The 21,434-nt window shown below is 38.1% G+C and overlaps 2 protein-coding genes across 6 annotated transcripts; one reads left to right on the forward strand and one right to left on the reverse strand.

The window, feature by feature from the left end:
• The first annotated feature begins 1,970 nt into the window (after positions 1–1,970).
• tob2 (transducer of ERBB2, 2) lies at positions 1,971–7,482 on the forward strand. Of its 2 annotated transcripts, XM_079616735.1 has the most exons (3): positions 2,015–2,221; positions 2,482–2,529; positions 4,334–7,482. In XM_079616735.1, exon 3 carries the CDS (start codon positions 4,597–4,599, stop codon positions 5,758–5,760), a length of 1,164 nt encoding a protein of 387 aa, XP_079472861.1. In that variant the 5' UTR covers positions 2,015–2,221; positions 2,482–2,529; positions 4,334–4,596; the 3' UTR covers positions 5,761–7,482. The 2 variants fall into 2 exon arrangements, with proteins under 2 accessions (XP_079472860.1, XP_079472861.1); XM_079616734.1 differs by lacking the exon at positions 2,482–2,529 and having other exon boundaries at positions 1,971–2,221.
• A 2,698-nt stretch (positions 7,483–10,180) lies between these two features.
• tefb (TEF transcription factor, PAR bZIP family member b) lies at positions 10,181–20,392 on the reverse strand. 4 transcript variants are annotated; one of them, XM_079616936.1, is made up of 4 exons: positions 20,173–20,392; positions 16,117–16,503; positions 15,359–15,579; positions 10,181–12,107 (listed from the first exon to the last, which is right to left on the reverse strand). In XM_079616936.1, exons 1-4 carry the CDS (start codon positions 20,264–20,266, stop codon positions 11,892–11,894), a joined length of 918 nt encoding a protein of 305 aa, XP_079473062.1. In that variant the 5' UTR covers positions 20,267–20,392; the 3' UTR covers positions 10,181–11,891. The 4 variants fall into 4 exon arrangements, with proteins under 4 accessions (XP_079473062.1, XP_079473060.1, XP_079473059.1 ...); XM_079616934.1 differs by having other exon boundaries at positions 15,359–15,627; positions 20,173–20,358; XM_079616933.1 differs by lacking the exon at positions 20,173–20,392 and adding an exon at positions 18,032–18,258 and having other exon boundaries at positions 15,359–15,627.
• Positions 20,393–21,434: the final 1,042 nt, after the last annotated feature.

Raw genomic sequence — 21,434 nt, forward strand, 5'->3', positions numbered from 1 at the left:
TGGATTAAAAAAAAAAATACTATGGAAGTCAATGGTGTCCCACAACTGTTAGATTACCAACATTCTTCAAAATATCTTCTTTTGTGTTCAGCAGAAGAAAGAAATCCATACAGGTTTGATCGGAACAACTTGAGGGAGAGTAAATATAGCCCACTTTAATTTTTTTAACGCACTGTCCCTTTAAATGCCCTCCTTTGACTCTTCTTTTGGCTGATTCATATGTTTACATATCTGCAGTCTTTTAAACGATCGCTTCAGTGTGTGTGCAGCTCTTAACGAAACCTTCTGCCTCTAAAAGACCCGAGATTCATCAACCACGCAGTATATATTGCATTAGCACTGCTGGAAAACATGTTTATTAACACAGTTAACTTACTTAATATGTTTCTGACAGACTAAATGTATATAAACATATCAGAGACTGTGTAAATGTTTAGACGCGTTGTTCAGTGCAGCACCAGCAATTAAAATGTCAGTTTTACAACAGATAGGATATTTTAGTAAGCATGTTCACATTATGACTGAAATAATTCTTTACACTGCTGTATAGTACGAATTATGAGACATGTTGAGTTTCAATATTTAGTGAACAAACATAACAAGATCATTTGGTAACACTCAAGGTTAATTAACTAGTTAACATGAACTAAGAAGGAACTATACTTCTTCAGCATTTATTAATCTTAGTTAATATTAATTTCAACATTTACTAATACGTTATTAAAATCAAAAGTTGTATTTGTAAACATTAATGCACTGTGAACTCACATGAAGAAACTAATGAACAAATATTAATAAATACTGTAGCCTACTGTTATAGCCTATACATGAATTATAATGTTAACTAATTAACCTTATTGTAAAGTGTTACCGATACATTTATTATGCACTTCATTATTTGTGTTTGAGTTTTTAGGATGACGTCAAGTCATATTTAATTTTCATAGGCCCTTTTAAAGTTAATATAATCACTTGCAATAGCATTTAGCCTATATTGCTATGTTATGTTCTTTGGAAACTCCAATTCCCATAATGCACGTTGCTCACGCTGAAGCAAACGTCACCACGCCCCCTGCTGAGTGGACGCTGCTCTCGACCAATGGCCGGCCGCTCCTCGCGTTCCCCAGCCAATAGCTACATTGTTGCTATGACATCTTTTATTTTTAGCCTTCCGCAGCACAGCCTCACAGATAGAAACATTACTTCGCCAAATTAATTAGAGACGAAGTAAAATAAACATAAACCGGTGGTTGTTGAAACAGGAATATCTCTGAGACAAATAAAAGTGTCAAATCGACATGTCTTTAAATTATAGATAATAAAATAGGCCTAGTAAAAACATGCTTTATTAAAAGTAAACATTGCTTCATTCGTCTGTAAAACGAGTATAATTTATATATTTTTTTAAATTTTCATGACTTTAGAGCATTTTATTAAACTTATGATCGCTTATCAATCCTCGTGGGTTGTGCACAGATCTATATTATGACAATAAAACCATTGTCAACAGAATACAATATATTTTTTAAATAATTTGCAACGACAGAAAACGAAAAATAATAAAGATACGAGGAAAAAAAGAAAAGAAAACGGGGGTAAGAAATTAATTTATACATCAATCAGGAGTATAAAAATTAAAGGCATTGCCATTTGAAAACGCTCTTGCTTTCTATTATTTACTTAAGATGAAATGGTTTTGAAATACTTTTTTTAATCTTTCGAAACATTAAACATTGGTTTGATGATGGGGACTTATCTTTGCAAATACAATTTGACAAGTAGATAGACTACATTAAATGTATAAGCATAACTTTATACTTTTATTAGAGTCAGATTAATAGAGTTCTAAAACAGTGTCATTAAACGTTATTGTTACATCTTGCAGGATATTATTATTGTTTTTATTATTGCGCGCAGATCTAATCAGTAAGTAGTTCCAGCTGAAAATACGTCACCGCAGTGGGCGGGGCGAGCGCGTGCGCTGCGATATAAATGCACGAGGCTGCAAAACAGTGAAGTTTACACGGGCGCGTGCGGGAGTGGGGAGACGTCACGCCATGAATAAACATAAAATTAAATAAAATATCAATAAAAGTGCGTTTCAGTCAAACGGAACAAACGCAGTGGTTCTCTGTGACGGATTTCTTCAACGCATGATTATTGATACTTATGTAATTAATGCGAATCATAAGCGCAGGATAGAAACACAAGCTTTGAATCAGTAAGTACCTGATTTATAATTATCAAGAATAACAGCAGAATGTATTTGTGATGGACTTCGTGTTGCACGGACACGTTCATAGCGAATCTTTGTTTTTCTTTTGAATGAGTGATGAGTTGTCGTCCATTTTAGACTTGAGAGGAAACAAATCTAAAGATGCAATAATATGATACTAATTGATAGGCCTAATATGTGAGGCATTTGCGTGCAGCTGTATTGTGTTGGCATTTAAATTGCTGATAAAACGTGTGTTTGCACAGATGTCCTTGGCTTTAGTGGTGTGCTGAGAGGACTGGAACAGGCCGAAGGTTTGCAAAAGCTGATTATTTATCTGTCTGCTGTGAGTGTTTAACAGAGCTGCTGTGTATAAGCTCATTGCATGTCTGACTGTCAGGAGGAACTTCAGGGAACATGTTGTTCTGTTATAGTTTTGTGTGTGTGTGTGTGTGGAAAACTCGGGGTGCCCAGGATTTGCAGATTTGAATTGAACCCCTGTGGTCTAACTTGGAGTTAGATAATTCAGTTTTCATGTTGCATGTGTTGGAAAACACTTTCTTTAAGGGAACCCCCAACACACACACACACACACACACACACACACACACACACACACACACACACACACACACACACACACACACACACACACACACACACACACACACACACCATCAGAACAGTATGTGCTGTTTTAGTGTTTCTGTTGTCATGTCACATTATCATTGTGTTTTGATCCCTCCCTACTAATTATAATATAATAAGTTAATATAAGTTAAACGGAGTAAAGTCTAAAGATTAATGAAACTTTTGGTTGTGAGTTGAAGCTTCTGTTATTTAGTTTAGGCAGATAATGTGCATCTGCTGGATGTGTTTTGTAGGCTATCTGATGGCGGGAGTGTAAACAATGTGAATAAAGGAATAAATCCCTTCAGTCAGACGCACAAATGCAGTTGTTTATGTTATGGCATGTGATCAAACGTTGACATTGAGTGACATTGAATGCCCGACATGATTTTTTTATTATTTTAATAGTTACGCGATCGTTTAGTTATCATATCAATTATGTATATCAACACATTAATTAAATAACCGCCGAGAATGCATAGAGCAAATATGATATTTGATTTGCAAACTTTACAATGCTATCATTATTAATGCGCGGTGAATAATATAATTGCACAAGGAAATTGTCAAATCAGATTTATCCTCTGTTTCCATATGTCTATAACGCGTTTTAAATGCATTGATGTCCATGCGATGAAATAATAGTGATGGTATTTATGATTTATTGGCCTGTCTCTGTATGAGTGGCCGTGAAACGCGTCTCTGTTATGAATAATCATATGCATTTCATCACATTTACCGGCAGTGACCGTCCTCGTATATGTTGAAACTCACCGCGGATCCGACTCTGTTATAAATCTAACTATTACAGTGCATTTAATGTTCTGGTTTTAACGGAGATTATCTGTGTTTTGAAAATGCGGAGGCGTCACATCAACATTCACACGCGTGATGATGACGCCAAAAGCTGTGGTGTGGTGCATGCTGGGAGGTGTAGTTTTTTTTTTTAAACGTTCCTTCAGCAGCCCCATTTTATCAGCACATTCTAGGTTTCCTCTCAGACTTGGGAGTATTCAAGTGAATAAATTTGATATTTAGTTATTCAAATTATAATCTTTTACAGAAAGTAGTGTGTTGTCATTAGATGAATTGTTGGTCTCATTTTAAAACAATGGCATGCTTTCTCCCATCTCAATTTCAAATGCAGGTAAATTATACGCCATAAACCTTGTGTTATTTTCTTTCTGGCATGTTCAAAATTGCTTTTTCACTATATGCATTTTAAATGTCCTTTTACTGTTAAAAGGGAATTACAGCTACACTTGAGCTAGTGTAAGTGTACCAAGTGCATTTGGTGTTGAAATGTTCCTCTCTTAGCACATGTAATCCTAAGTGCTTTAGCCAACGGGACAGATGAGGGATTTCATAAGGATAATCACGGATTGGTACCTTGGCCTCAGCATCTGTTGAAACAAACACGCATGCACACTGACAGTCAATGAATTGTGTATTTATAGTTGTTTAACCAGTCTGTCTTTGTCTTTCCAGAGGCTTTGAAGAAACTGGATCTCGGAGAGCTGCTGCTCAGTCTCTGGACTTCAGCGCCAATTCTGGAGTTTTAAAAATCAACTGATCTCTGACAATCACTTTTAAGCAATTTCTAAGTAACAATCCATATATCAGAGGCTCTTGCTTTTAAATTGACATTTAAGGCTCAGATTAAAGACTTTCACCTTAATATTCGCAAGAGATGTTAAGACGGCCGTAGGTCCCTGTATCACCAAAAGAACTCCCAAGAACTAAAATTCATCATGCATCTGGAGGTGAAGGTTGCATTGAACTTCATCGTGTCATATTTGTACAACAAGCTCCCGCGCCGCAGGGCTGATCTGTTTGGCGAGGAGTTGGAGCGTATCCTGGTGTCCCGTTTCGAAGGTCACTGGTACCCCGAGGTTCCTTTACGTGGCTCTGCCTTCCGGTGCCTCCATCTGGGGGCTCCCAGGGACCCCGTGGTGGAGCTGGCAGCCAGAAGAAGTGGTCTGGACACAGAGGAGGTCCGAGCCAACGTTCCCCCCGAGCTCAGCATTTGGATCGACCCTTACGAAGTGTCCTACCAGATTGGGGAAAAGGGTGCAATTAAAGTCCTCTACATGGAAGATCCGGCAGGTGTAGGATGCGAGGCCGAAAGATCTGACGTCATGCTCAGTGGAGACCTGGAGTTCGAGGAAGTCAAGAATCTGGGCTTTAACCCAGAGGCTCAGGTGTTCGTTCCCATCGGAGGCCAGGTGTCGCCGGTCATGCTACCGTCGCTCTCCAGTTCGCCGACTCCACTTTCTACCTCATCTTGCCCAGGGTTGTTCGGTTACGCCACTCCCAGCACTCCCACCAATCCCAGCGCTCATTCCTCCAACACATCCACCCCGTCTCCGCCAAGTGGCAGCCTCATCTACCCTCCGTCCAGCTCCAGGCCAACACCTCAGCCAATCACCTTCACCACAGCCAGCTTCGCCGCCACCAAATTTGGCTCCACAAAGATGAAGAAGTGCGGGAACCCTGGAGTTTCCTCTAGTCCAGGCGTTGTCGTTGTAGCTCCCCAGCAGAGGATGATTACCCGCTCTCCCAACTCCATCTCCCCACCAGGGCTGGTCAACCACAAACCCCTTTCCCTTTCCATGCACTCTCTGGCTGGACCCATCCCAAGCCAACTGTCTCCTAATGCCAAAGAGTTTGTGTTTCCCATTTCCCAGAGGCCCCTTTACTTCGATGCAGAAGTTGCGCCAATCACCCCGTTCCAGGGTCCGCACCCACACGCTTCCTTCGACCCGTTCTCCAGCCCCCCACCAGGCCAGGCTGTGGGAATCATTGGGGCCAACAGTGGAATTTCCTTTATGGATAAGCCTCCATTCGTGGAAGGACTCGGATACAACCTGCAGTACTCCGGCCAGGCCTTTCAACCCGTGGTGTTGGCCAACTAAAGTCTCAGAGCTGAAGAGATCCCAATGCTGAAAGACTTTCCTTTTTCCCCCTCCTTCATGGATCATTGTTACTTACCACCATGACGAATCAAGAGTGTTATGACTACTAACTGAGTATTGCTTGTGATTGTTACTTTACCAATCATGTGTTTCTTGTTTCATGATGTTTTTTTATTTTTAATTAGTTGGAGTAACCAGCCTCCTGTTACACAGGTGTTATTGCTTTTGTTGTTTTTCAGTAATAAGTCACTTGATTATGGTGTCCTAATTGTTTGTCTACATAATCTGATGATTTATGCTTTGATTGATACTTTTAAAATTTGATTATGGGGGGAAAAAAAGCGAATATTCTTATGGAAGATTCTAGATGCTAAAAAGGGATTTCTGGCATGTTCAGAAATATGACTCTGGAGATATCAGCCACGTTAACGGTTCGGTCGCACCTCAGTGGTCATAATTGAGGATTTATGGTAATTGTATGACTTGTTCTCTGAACCGATGTGGGTCTTGTGCTCATGACTTGCACATTCTGTACATTGGTTTAACTTTAGGATTCTCCTTTTCAGTTTGAACGCATTAAGCCAAATCCTGATGAAACCAGCCAGTGTTTGAACCCTTTTCTAGTGCCGTCAAGAGTCAGATTGTGGATTGATGTCGTACATTTTCGCATTCTCTCAAGATCTCGTAAGTTCAGCCACAGAAGAAGAACAGGCAGAATGATTTAAGGATTGTCCGGGTCTGATTGGTTTCGCTCTTACACGTAGGTTCTCGGTCAGAAGGTAGGAGCAGAGGAGGTTTTGATAAACCGCTAAATGTCTTTGAAGGGGTGGGGCACGAGATTAAAAGTCATTGGTCAGAGACCCTCAGATTACCTTTCCAGCATGTTGAATTAAATGCATTGTTTATGCGTTCCAGAGGTCGTAAATCGTGGTTTGGGAGAGATGCTCCCGTGATAATTGCACTTTGTTTTCTCAGCTCCAGGACTCTGAATGTTACCTCATATCCACTGCAGTGGCTGTGTTTTGTTAAGTGTTTTATTGTGCTGGGATTGAGGCTTGCGTTCTAGAATCTTCTTGAAGGTTGGAGCCTTATGACGGGTTCCGTTTATGACATCACTTCCCCCTCAGCGTTCCGTCCCGTCCTGCCGCGTTGCACTTTACGCATCGGGCCTTTGGAAACTCCCGTAAGGCCTCACAATAAACTCTATATGCTAGATGCTAAAGGTCCTTTTACTTGCCCTTTAATGCCAATTATGTCTGAACTATAGCTTGGTAATGTAGTTTAAAGATTGTATTAAAAAGGAAGGGTTTTGGGTGAGACTGTATGTACGTCCTGACCCTGTTGTGACGTCCCTCGCTGACGTTGAAATGTGAACGTCAGCTTCGTGAATATTTCAATCGTTCCATTGATTTCATTTGGGGTGGGTGGGGTTTAGATTTCTCTATAAATGCTATGACTGGTTGTATTTTTACATTTGTTTGTAATTTATTTACAATTTTTCTATATTTTTTCGTGTTTTTTCAAAAGAGTTCTCTATGGCATTTATAAAGCAAATTAAGAGATATATACCATGAAGACATAAATATGTATATATTTCTTATGTTTGAGATCTTTTGTTTAGTTTCTTACGTGCTGAAGTTATTTTTTCAGAAATAACTATATGAATATGAATATATGCAAGATGAAATGACTAATAAAATGTTTAACAAAGTGCTGAACGTACTTTCTGTAGAAGTCATTCAATCAAAGACGTTTTTTTTCTGTTTGTCATTTTCTCCTGTTTATTGAAGGATGTTGAAGCTCTTGAAGGGTTTGATTTTCGTAATGTTTTAACTTCATGAAGTAAATTCATTATTCCATAGCATGCCTGTATACTTTATAAACCTCAAGCCCAAAACGTTCAGCTAGTGGTTCCTCCTTTGATCAGTGTAGGTTTTTTTCTTACATTATCAATATTATTGACCCCTAAATGTACACAAATACAAACATTTATAATTTTGTTAGTCTATTCTAATCGGCAAACAATCCTAATAAATATGCAATTTGAGAATTTTCTGATAGTATCGCAATGTAACGCAAAACAAAACTGAACTCAGAAAATATCAATAAAAGTTTTCAGGTCTACAAAACACCTCCAGCTCTGGGTTTCTTTTAATTTGATTAATTAATTTGAATTGAATTGGCTTGCTACAGAAAAGGGTAATGATTCATTTTGATGAAGAGTTTATGAATCGATAAGATTGGGCTGGACAAGTATAATTTTTGACTGGCTTTCTGATGTATATCCATCTTTTCTCGGCAGGTCATTGTTTGTTTTTCAACACTAAGTGCAGAATGAAAACATTTCAATGTTATTATGATAACCTCGGTCTTGTGCACAGGCTGTATTCCAGACCAGCTGTTTGAACACATGTTGATGATAAAGCTCAGGGTCATGACCTCTGACCCCCCAACCACAGCCAATCAAGACACAGAACTGTTTACATGGGGTCGTTGCAATGTTCTTTTCCAATACCGTTCAATTTTTATTTTTTATTAAACTTCAATTGGAAATATAGCAAGTTTAAATATAATCTCCATTTGCACTTTTTTTCATGGCTGTTTAAATCTGTCTAAATGTTTTCAATGTAGTGATTGACCAACTAGAAGTTTGTGTGTGTGGCTTTTCTTTACGTCTGTCTTTTCGGGGTCTGATTATTTAAAGGACATTGAAAATGGAAGGTGTTTGATTGTTCTCTTACTCTTCATATAAAGCTCTTAAAGTGTCTCGCATCGACTCCTCCGCCTGTTGCTGTACAGCAGATTACATTGAGCTGGCAATCAGTGTGTATCCGGATCCAATCCTATTGTGCTTAGAAAAAAACAGCACAAAAGTAAGTTGGATTACCTGATCCTGGATAGTAAAACATGGGATTTCCAAATCTAGATAATTCTGATCCAGATGAAACTTTATGAGCTCCTGGACCCTGGAAGATCATTTTTCAATGAGATTTTGTGTTGATAAAAATGAAAAAAAAAAAGGTATGAGAAAAAAATCCTGTCCGTATGGGTTCCTTTGCTAGTATATATATATAAAAAAAAACATCAGGATGTCAGTAAATAAACTCAGGTAAGGAATCAAATGATGTCAAACATGCTGGAGTGCTGGGTTGTTTCAACCCAATTTTGGGTCAAATATGGACAAACACAAACTTTGGGTTAAAAATGTAACCAAACGGTTGGGTTTGTCCATATGTCACCCAAAATTGGGTTGAAACAACCCAGCATTATTTAGAGTGAGGTAAGATATGGAAGTGATCATAACATTAATGATGAACAATATAGCCTATGTATTTTTTTATAAAAGCATTTATTAATCTTTGTTTGTGTTAAATAAGATAGTAAAATATAATTGTTCATGTTACTTCACAGTGCATTAACTAATATTAGTACTAACTTTTTTTTTTAAATCAAATGTAAATGTTTAAATGAACATTAATAGATTGAATGAGGCGTGCGGGTGTTTCATTACATGCCATACTTACATTTGTGTTCATTTATTAGCCTACCAATCAAATTGTGATGTTTAGTGTCTCTCAGCAGCACATGAACTAAACCATAACTAACCTGAGAATGTCTGACCATAAAAACACTGCGATTAGTCAAATACAATTTAAACTTTAAACTTTAATTGCTTCTATTGTTTCTCATTTGTAAGTCGCTTTGGATAAAAGCGTCTGCTAAATGAATAAATGTAGCTAAATGTAATAAAATCCTGAGACTTTATCTTCATGTTTAAATAAGAGAATACATGTGCTCGCCTCGAAGATAGAGGTGACTTCATTCTCTCTTCAGAGTTAGACACATTCAGATCATTGTGTCTCTGAAGCAGATGTTATGTAACGACGCTCCGGTGTTCGGCTGATTGTTACGCAATCACGCTGAGAATAATAATGAATGAATCCGACGCATGGAGGAGGAAAACACACACACACACACACACACACACACACGCACCACTTCCAGAGGATAGACGTGCAAACCATCTACAAACAAAACCAGGTATATTTGTCTAGAATTAGGACCGGTTCACGCGCTCTATTAATAACCGCAAACGCGGGTAAATTGAACGAAAAACGCGTTTTTTAAAAGCCGAACTTCTTAAAACTTGAGCTCCGCGTTCTTTAGAACGCCACGCCATGCGCGCGTGAGCGCAACGATTCAACGTGTCCGTCTAGCGCGTGTTTACATTGAATAATAATGGAAAAGCATCGCAGCATTGAAAATCGCGCTAAATGAAAACATTACTGTGCACAGATGCTCGCGTGCACGCGCAAGGTCATTCATTCATCACTGTCGCCACTGCAATGTCTAGCGCACGTGACGTCACCAGCAACAGCCAATCACAGCGCACATCCATCATGACATCAACAAGGTTAGATCATTTATATCTTCCTTTATTAATATGCATGATACAAGATACAGTCATAAAACATACTGCATAACACGAGGAAAGTGTCTTTTTTTTTTATAAAAACAACACATCACTGTTTAAAAAAACACACATATATTTTAAAAAAATGCAAGTTAAATGGTTTTATTACCGACAAAAACGAGTTTGCTACATTTGAGCTTCAGAGTCTGACACAGTCTGGAGTTTATGTAACAGATTTAAATGAAAACAAACGTTACAATTTCAGTTTAAATCAATAAAATAATCGGCCTAGAAATTCAAACTTCATTAAAAACACAGTGACTGACAGGAGAAAGTTTTGTATTGTTTGGTTTGAAGAATGAAATGAAATCAAACAGGAGTAAAAAAAAAAGAGCATTTAAAACAACAAAAACACCAAAATATGCAAGTTTATATGGAAGAGAAGGACACGCCCACTGTGACATCACTATGACATCAGCATGCACCAACGACTCGTTATTATACGATATTTTTGCCTGTAAGTGCTTGTAACCCGTTTTACAGAAACACAATCCTGATTACATCAGCTTTTAAAATGCATTTACATGTGTATATATATATATATATGAAAATAAAAATTATGTTTTCATCCTCTTCAACAAAAAAAAGTTGAAAGCACACTTTGTGATCATGACTTTTTATGTTGATCATTATTATATTATACATTTTAATTATTATAAAACAAACCACATAGATAACTAATAATCTATCAAAATCCATAAAACACAGGAAGCACATTATGACTTTTTGCCATTTTTTACCAAAAAACGTCCCTTTGAAAAACCAGCGAAGAACTAGTGAGACTAATATCAGCGACTCACTGCACGGTGTACATGTCAAAATAACTTCACAACGGTTCACAAATGCAAGAATTGATCTAAAAATGCATTGTTATTATTATTAATGCATTAAAAATGCAATATTGAATGCATTATTAATTAGAATAAAAAGACCCCAAAAACATTGCTTGTGTTTTATAACGGACGCAACGACAGCAAACGAAAAACAAAACACCAACATTTAAAGTTAAAACCGATAAAAACATCCACTTGTTAGAAACATCTAATCTGAGGTAAAGATGCGTCACGTATTATTGCCCTGGATTAAACCCTGAAAACAAAACAGATCCAGTTTGATTCCTCGCTCACAGTTAAAGCCCAACTGTGTCCCGAGTCGCGTTTGGGAAAAACGCAGCTAAAAAAAACGTCCCGAGATCCGCCTGGAAGAGCAACGACACTCAGACTCAAGCGTATTTATTTACAGACTCCCTTCGTCGTCGATCTGCACTCGACTCTGGAATAAAAGAAGCTTCATATTGTGTTTTCTTCAACAAACCTCCTGTACACCAACATAAATAATGTGTCGAGTGCAAACAAGGGGAGAGAACGCACTCAAAACTAGCGCGAGGTCGCGGCTACTCGGACCACACGCTCTCAGACTCTCGTTTTTTACGCCTTATGGAAACCTTTCCCCACGTTGGCGTCTTCATCTCGTCTCCACACTGAATTAGCTCTAAACTCGGGCCACGCTGAGGGTCGTGGATGAGGTATGAGGGGTCAAAGGTCATGCTGTGGTATCTTACATGGTGCCCTTTTCTCTGTTAGATCTGGTCTAAAACACTATTGAACGCTGGCGTCGGCCACGGAGTGAGTGATGAGTGTCCGGGTGAGTGTGTCCCTCACAGCGCACCGTACTTGTCCTCGTACAGGGACATGATCTTCTGGCAGCGGCCGCAGTCTTTCCGCAGCTCGGCCACCTCGCGACGCATCGCTGCGTTCTCCCGCTCCAGGAACGAGGCGCGCACCGCGATCTGGTTCTCCTTCAGGCGCCGGGCGTCGCGAGAACGCTTCGCCGCCACGTTGTTCTTCTTCCTCCGACACCAGTATTTGTCGTCCTGCGGGAAACAGGTTTCACTGTTAACTTCACATGTCACTCACTATATGTAAGCAATGAGGTACTCAAGACTGTGCGGTGAATAAGTCACGGCTGAAGGGCGTTGTTCGGTATGATGCGAAGTGAAATCAGTCGTGACTTATTCACGATACAGCGCTAGCCTCCAGTACCTTATTGCTTTTATAAAACGGTTACCTCACAATACAAATATTAAAGCCGAAAAAATATGTATTAATGCAACTTTCATGAAGTAAAATCACTAAAAGCCTTCCTTCCGCTGGAAAAAATAGTCCCTGACTGTGAACAGCAGCAGAAGTTACATACATTATTTCACCAATAGCTGGCGGCAAAGACTGTCTTTATGAGCGAGTCAGTCAGTAGAGAAGACTTTTACATTGAAAGGACAAACTTGTTGTGAACAGTGAGAAGTAAGACGCAACTGACCAATGATTAGTGCGTCAGGGCACGGGAAAACCGTTAACTGTTAAAAGGACAAGATATCGCAGCGGACATTCAAACGGATTGTTTATTATGAATATATGACTGACCTGAAGAAGATGCTACATCACTGTAAATGCAGGTACACTCGCTTACTCACAATACTCTACTCTATAAGCTTCAATGAACAATATCAATGAGAACATGTGTTTACGTTGCTAAGCGTGGTTGCTAGGGGTGTTATGTAGTGATACATAGAACTGTTGAGTGAAGCGGTTTATCGTGAATAAAACACAGCTATTGACCAATCAGAATCAAGGACTGTAACTAACCGTTTTATAAATACTAACAACACATGCTGTAAATGATTCTCTTCATAATCTGTGTCTCGTGTATTATAAGAACGCATCAGCTGATAATATTTTAAATGTGAAATAATCCTCCTACTTAGTATTTCATTTTTACTAAAGTTTTTTTTTTAAGTCTTTGTTAAAACTGTTACAATCTATGAACCAAATCAATCAGAACTTTACGAGGTGAATCACAACATTACAAAGTTTTATTTTAAGCAAAACAGTATTTGAAAATCGGTCAAAACGACGATTGCTGTGAACTTAACGAGAAATGTAATCCCCTTAAATATTGCAAAAATGTAATAATTAAAAAATATTGATTTAAAGTTGTTTACTGTGAGTATGAAACAAGGTAATTTAGGTTCACTGCAAAACAAAGAGAGTTATTACACGGATAATATCCGTTTACAAACTAAAATGGAAAAAAAGTGTTTACTGAACTAAACTCAAAAATATATATATAAAAATAATTTTCTGTTTAGTTTAACTTAAAGTACTAAAATAACAAACTAACTAAAAAATCTGTTATAAAAAAAATATATAGACATTTAAAAACAACAAAATTACTAAATATTTAATTAAAAGTAAAATGACAGGGGACAATATATATATATATAAAATTCAATATATTAACAAAAATTATAGGACTATATTAATGATACTATTGATCCTCTGCATGATCATGGATAGTGTAGTTCTTCACCAAAATATATTCAAAATATATTTATAAAATATATATTATAATATATACAATTAATAACATTGACATATATACTATATTTACAATATAAGCATATTTAAAAACACACACAAAAAAAGACTAATTAAAATGAAGTGGAAAATAAAAAATAAAACCAAATTCAAAATATTAATAAAAAACTAGAATGGTATATTAATAATTCTAAAATAACAGTGATACAAATATAAAAGTAGAGATATTTCTCTGCAGGATCATGGATGGTGTAGTTCTTCACTAAAATATATTTAAAATGTATGAATATTCATTAATGATATATATTATTTATATTTTTGTTTTAGTCTGATCTTATATACATCTATATTAATAAAAGTAATTGTGAGTCTTTTGAAGTAAACTCAAGTAGAATTTGAAAAAGCAGCTCATTATTGTGATAAATAAAGACAACATAACCACAAAATTAAGTCTAGTGATTCAAGTTCATGGTCTTTTTGGGAATAATTCACTTTTAGCAAGCTCTGGTACCAAACACCCATTTTACTTCATCCAGTCAATACATGACGGATCGAGATCAAGTCCAGCCCTACAGTTTATGTCCAGTTTTACCTGGAAATGTCAGATATTAAAATTAAATTGAAAATAAAATAAAAACCGAATAAAAAATATTAATAAAAAACTAGAATGGTATATTGATAATTCTAAAATAACAGTGTTACAAATATAAAAGTAGATAACAGAAGCGAAACGGATTGCGAAGAGTAATTCACCTTTATCTCTGTTGACATTTATCTTGGGCATCTTTTATCTTTGGCGTCTTTGGCGCCAAAGATAAAAGATCTTTGTAAAAGTGATATTTCTTATTTTGTAAAAGTGAAATATCTTTGATATTTATCTTTGGCATCTTTATCTTTTTTATTTATTAGCCTATGTTGTTTAAATTGAAATGTATTGAACAGATATCTCTAAATACTTCATATTACACTGTGTCCTAACCAGACGCGTCAAAATCTATCAAAACAAATCAGAACAGCGCATGGGCGGAGTCTCGCGGCGAGTGCACGACACCAGAGATTAATCCTGACGGCACACGCAAGAAAATGTAGAAGTATATAATTAAATTCACAAATATTACACCATTTAAACAGTATTCAAATACATAGGCTACTGAATTACTTAAACAATCTTTGTCAAATACTACATTTGTTTCTTCAGTTTGAACGTTCTTGTTTCCATTTGTTTAATTTCAAGATCTGAGGTGAATTATCCATTGTTGCTTTTACAGCTACAAAGCTGGAGCACTAAATGATATTCAAAGTCACATGACACGCTTTTAACATAAAAGAAAGCACATAAACAGCACCTGAGATTATCATTCCCACATTTTGTGTTTGTTGTTCCAGCGCGACGTCGCAGAAAAATAGAAACCGTTTCTAAAATAGAGTCATCGCGTGTCGCGGCTGGTTAGGACAAAAACCTTTTATCGCGCGTCGCGTGTAGTAAGGATACGGTGTAAGTCGATGATGGATCAATCAGAAGTTATCGACAGGCATTTCAAGTTAATCCACTGAACAGTTAGTATGAATTTTCCATTTATATAATGAAATCAGCAGCGAAGAGAACCAAATAGCACGCTAGCATGATTGCTAAATACCAGCATTTTAACTTCTAAGCATCAGATTTGTAATTATTTTTCATAGATCCAGGTGTTCATAAACACGTTCAGACTGACTGAGTTTCTCGTTCTCAGAGAGTTTCCAGCCTCACCTTGGCATCCTCGGCAACGAACACTTTCTTGGCCTTCTTGATCATGGGCTGCGGCTTGAGCTCGTCCTCGGAGAAGCGGTGTTTGCGCGGGTTGAAGAGCTCTCCTCCGGGAACGCTGGACAGGACCAGGTCTGTGGGGTCCGGCTGGAAGGAGATGTTCACCTCGATCTCCTCGGGGTCCATCGGGGTCGGCGTCACGCGCTCCGGCTCGGCTCTGGAGTCTGGCGGGGGGAAGCAGAGCGATTCTGTCAGGGCGTCTGAGAAAACACCTGTGAGCCGACAGCATGTTCACGCTAACGACATCTCAAGCTCAATGACCCTGATGAAGATCCTCTTCTGAAACACTAGTTAACTGCACTTTAAGCTAAGCTAATAAAAGGTAGCCACATTAAAGCTGTTGATGGGACATAACTAAAGCGGTTTAAGGCCGTGTGTCCACCAAAGCGCTCATCACTGTCACTTTTTACCCAACCGTCCAATCACAGTGGAGGAGGGGCGGGACTAATACCACACCGACCAACGGATATTCTGTATCATAGCAACGAAGCGTCTCAAAAAAAAAAAAAAAAAAAAAAAACTGCGCTTCCCAAACGCTCTCAAGCGCACATAGCTCGGCGTTTTCAGCTGGCTAAAAACGCTTTGGTGGACACACGGCCTAAGAGGAGTTAGCATGTTTCTAAAGAAATAACTAGCTATTTTATCATAATATTGTGCAACCAGTACAAAACCAATAAAACGCGTTTGTTTTGTCACCTCACCTGTTGTTGTCTCATCATCGCTCACTTCTTGTTCCTCCACATCACTCGCAGAGAGCGAATCCTCCTCGGGCTCCTCGTCTCCCCCGTCCCGCTCCTCCTCAGGTATCTGTGTGTTTGGCGACGTCTGCGGGGCGTCCTCCTGCGCGTCTCCGCTGGCGCGCCGCTCGGCCTCCAGGCTCCTGCTCAGCTCCTCCTCCAGCGTGACGGGGATCCCGTTCTCCAGCAGGAACTCGTCCAGGTCCATGTACTCCAGGTGGAAGGTCTCGCCGTCGTACGGGATGGTCTTGTCCCAGATGGTGGGCGTGAGCGAGGCGGAGACGCCTTCCAAAACATCACTGCCCCCCGACGTCCCATCGCCAGCCGAACCCTGCTTCTCCTTCTCGATGTCTGCGAGAGAGGAACCACAGTTTAGGCAAATATCGCAGAAGAGAAGTCGTATGTTGTAGACATTTCAATGCCAGCTTCAATGAGCTTACAAAAATACACTAGATTAAAATGACATAAGATGTTTTAAGTTCACATATGATTAAAAATTCTAAAATGATTTCTGGAAGGACGTAACATTTATTAAACAAGCACTATATTAACCCTATTGTTTTGCTCGATATCTGGGAGAGAGAAACTAAAGTCTAGGCAAGTAGCCTATTAAAGGAGAAAGTCAATGTTGTAGAAATTTCAATGAGATTACACTGTAGGTTTTCTTCCATTAATAAAAAATAAATAAAAGAAAGATACACTAGATTAAAATGACATAAGGATTTGAGTCAAATCAACAACACAAACCATTTGACACTAAATCGAGATGGGAGTTACGAGTTAAACAGACTCACATCTGATGCGGGTTATTATCATGTGCGATAAGAATATTATCAATAATGTCCATAAAGGACAAATGAATGTAAAACCACAATATGATAATACGTAAATTATGTTAACAAAAACATGATCAATAACTAAAATATTCTTTGACGCCAGCATTTAGGAATATAACCGACAAATCTACAGACCCTGAGTGAAAACACAAGTACTTTTTAGTAAAATTACCATTGCTAATATAATGGTTTACATCTTGATTTAAAAATGAAGACCTGACAAAGACCTTCATTGGTCAAAACGTTGCAATTTATTTAAGTTTTATGGGCGCATATGTGCCTTTTTTTTCCATTTCTTTACATGTACATTTATTAATTTACCCGACACTAATATTCTTTGAACACAAATTAATCTGGCAATCGTTCCCTGTCGAGTACATTGTTCCCACACCTTTTGAACATTTGATGTCCAGGGTTTCCATGACCGTGGGAACACTGATGGTAAATATCATGTTACTTTGATGGTATCAGATGACAATACCATGGCAACTTGATATACATATATACAGTAATTATGCTAAAATTCTTGTACCATGGTGTTTTGATATTACACTAAGATTCCTCAAATAAATACCATGGTATTATTACACAGAACATGTCAAAACAACTACAGTATTGCCATGGCAGCAACATTGTAATACTGTGGCAAATTATAATAATGATTGAGTTTGAATGGTTTTTAGCACCTCAGTTATTCCCAATGTCTTAACACTAACAAAAAGTATCATGCAGTTTATTCAATTGGGCGTCATATAAAATTATATGGTTTTATTGACATGTACACCTTTATATTTGAAGCAACTTGTAAAAACGATCAAGTATAAACATGAATGTGATATTATTATAGTAAAAACCGCGGTATTTCCATCTTATACCGTCAATAAACCAGCACTTTTTCTGAGGGAACTTTCTGTTCTTTTGAGGAACCAATGAACGCGGCAGCTGTGGAGGTGAAGCCAAGTGCACGACTACAAACACACACGATGAACACAACGATCTGTAGCCTGTTTTATTTACATATTGCCATGTTTTATGGTTCTTACCGTCGTCTTGATCCGCCAGTATATTTGGAGGCGGAATATTCATGATCTTCTTTAAAACAAACGATTTCTGAGAACCGGGGGCCACCGTTACCGACGCCTGTCCGGGCATGATTAGTTCAATCTTTTCGTGGAAAAATAAACAAGCTTCGGCGATGTCGCTTATATTCGTTAAACCTCCTGTTCCTGTTTGAGAAACTGCCAAAACAACACCGTAGAGATCCACTCGATCGTAGCGTATTGGGCTAAGCAATTACATATTCATGAGGAACGCCCCGCTCGAAGCGTTGATTGGTTGTCTGGCCAACGAAAAATTAATATTTAAACAGATAAGCTCTCTGATTGGTCACCTGTTCATCCGCAAGCAGCTCCACAACAATAAGCGAAACAATGTGAACGCTCGTCTCTTTGTTCCGAAAACAAACGAAGAATGTCCTTATAACGACCCTGAACACGAGACACCGGCAAAATAGACTCAAGATCATCATGACCCAGCAACATGCATCAAAAAGGCACATTCTAGCCTATTAAACTACTTACTTATGTTTTCACAAGTGAACGGTAAGCATTATATATCCATGCGACTTTAGAGTGAACTTCTTGGTAGGCTACTTTAAAACATCTTCACTACAGTGTGTGTGTGTGTGTGTGTATATGTACTCGTGCAGTTGTATTTTTCCGCACGGTGAGCTCGTGCCTCCACACGTGATGCCAGCACGCGCACGCGCTGAGTTGGGCGGGGCTTCCGCACGTGCGGAGTACAGGCTCTGCAAGACATGGCGTGTATTTATAATCACCACAAAGGTGTTTACCGTCGCGTTTGGTTTCAGGGCTGTTCCCTATGAACCCTATGCTCCGAATACCAAGGACTGAACGGGAAAAACTGGCCCTTGCATTCCACAAATCAACTTTAGCCCACATCACTGGGAACATATTTGCACGAGTCATATGTACTATTTTTATGATGCCCTTTTGGAGCTCCAGTCCCCCACTAACTTCATAAGATATTCTCAGAATATTACCCTTTTGTGTTTCACAGAAGAAATAGTCATATGTGTTTAGATAGACACACAGATGTGATGTAAATAATTACAACATTTAAATTTTTGAGTGAACCATTACTAAAAAGTGCTGTGGTGTTTTGGTTGGTATACTCAAGGTCACCTCAGTATTTAACACTATATTTGATCCAACTGGTATTAACATTAGTTAAAATTACATATTGAGTTTAAACAAGGTAATCTGTGCAGAGAATAGCAGAGCATGCATGTGAAGTACACACGGGGTTAGAAGGGAACATTGTGTTCTGTTGCTCCTGAACCGCACTGGAACGAGAGGACGTGTAATGACAGATTAGAAAGAGCACAAGCTTTCACACCAAACACAATGAATGTCAGATCCATGCATCAATGACAATTATGATCAAACATCCATCCTGCTGCGTGAATCTGCTCGATTTCAGAGAGAACATTGCATGTCTTTAATACAAATTACCTCACAGCTAGATCAACCGGTTTCCACTGACATGAACGTGGTGCACATGACTCTTACTTCATGTGTAAATTGCTGAGGATTGATAAGGGCACGTATACTTTATACAACAGTACCGGAAGTATTTTTACTCAAATAATTTCACAAATCTACCATTTTGGAGGAATTCAGCTTCTTGTTCCCACACAGAGGATTGAATAAAGAAGAAAACAAGACTTTTTATTTGAAGGGTTCCTGAGAAACCTCACCAGATAATAAACACTAACCCATGAACAATGTTAGTTCACCTTCACATCTTTATTCTCATGATACAGCTTTTCAAATCCATTTTTTTTTATATAGATAGATTTGTAATCCACATTTATTTGTACCTGTAATCAGAGATGTATTTTAATTTGATCCTATAGGGATTCTGGTACTCAGGTTTTTTTGTTTCATATAATGACTGTAACGTTACATGTGTCATTAATAAAACTCACCTCGAACTCTGATTAATCTTGTGATGCACTTTCATACTTTTTAACACGATTGATCTCTTTGCGTTTATGCCTGCATGATATTCACACAATTCTATAAGATACTGTACAACATATTCAACAGGTGAAAAGTAGAAAATGCATAAGTTAAGTATCAGAAAAGAAGTGAATTCTTACCACTGTCATTATAGATGGACAAGAGGGGATTCTCCAGGTAAGTTTTGAAAACCTGTTGGATCTCATTCGGAGTAAAGTCACTCATAAGAGACATTTTGAGGTCCAACACTGAATAAAGTCAGACAAGAAAGCAGAATGTCGGCTGATAACAGCAAACTTTGTGTCGCATTTGTAAAAAACAAACGTGACGACCTGCGTGCGTCAGACACGCCCCATCCCCGTGTATGCAAATTAATCATGTGACATTGATCTAGTTCGCTCAACAAACAAATAAGGTTAAACCACTGAGCATTGAACTGTCCATTTGCAATGCAAGTATGTAGTAGCCTAACATAAGAATAGGCCTACATAAAAAAAAAAAACTTTTTACAAATTCTACTTTTAAATGTTATGAAAATAACATGACTATTGATATTATAGCATTAAGTGATAGTTCAGAAGGAAAAAAATAGCCATGATTTCGATTCACATCAATCACGTGATATTTTCAGTTCAGAATGGAGAATTGGTGCAGAAATAGCATAGGAAGGGAAGACTGAGAACATTTGGGACACTTTAGGTGTGCAGTTGAACATCTTAACTTGCGGGCCTATATGGAAGTAGGCCTACATATTTATTTATTTATTTATAATACACATTTTTAGCTTTTAACAATTCCGTAAACAAATGGAATGTGTAAATGTGTAATCAATTTAAATGTGATTTGTTTTGTCATGCATTAGAACTTTCCTAATATTAATAAGAATATGCTAATTCGTCTCTTCAGGTAGGCTACGTCACTCCAGTAACGTTCTTCCTCGCGCCAATATCCGTCTTTCAGCGGCGCATGGCTAATCAAGCTAATCAATGACTCATTTAAGAAAGAAAAGAGAACTAACAGATAGGATTATTATGACAATATTTTCAACATCTTAAAGTCAAAACCCAGCCGACTCCGACATGTTTAGAGCAGACACCCAAGGTAAGATATGGGGTTTCAGTCAGGCCCGCCGTGGCTATGCAAGATACATTTAATATTTGTGAGCGATTTTTTTTAAATGTGCTTAAGCCACATGCATATGTGACAGGTTGTCGATACTGGACTGAGACATTGTGATTTCTCTTCGCGATAAGGTTATTATCATGGCCTGTTGTGCCGAAATATGACATACCGTAGCCTAGATGCTGTTTTCGTGCTAATCAAACAGCTACATAAATAAATAAGGTTTAGAATCAATAGACAAAGTTATAAAAATGACTACATGTGAGCTTAAATGTTCAAT

This window comes from Phoxinus phoxinus, assembly GCF_949152265.1.
Source record: "Phoxinus phoxinus genome assembly, chromosome: 1".
Lineage (NCBI taxonomy): Eukaryota > Metazoa > Chordata > Actinopteri > Cypriniformes > Leuciscidae > Phoxinus > Phoxinus phoxinus.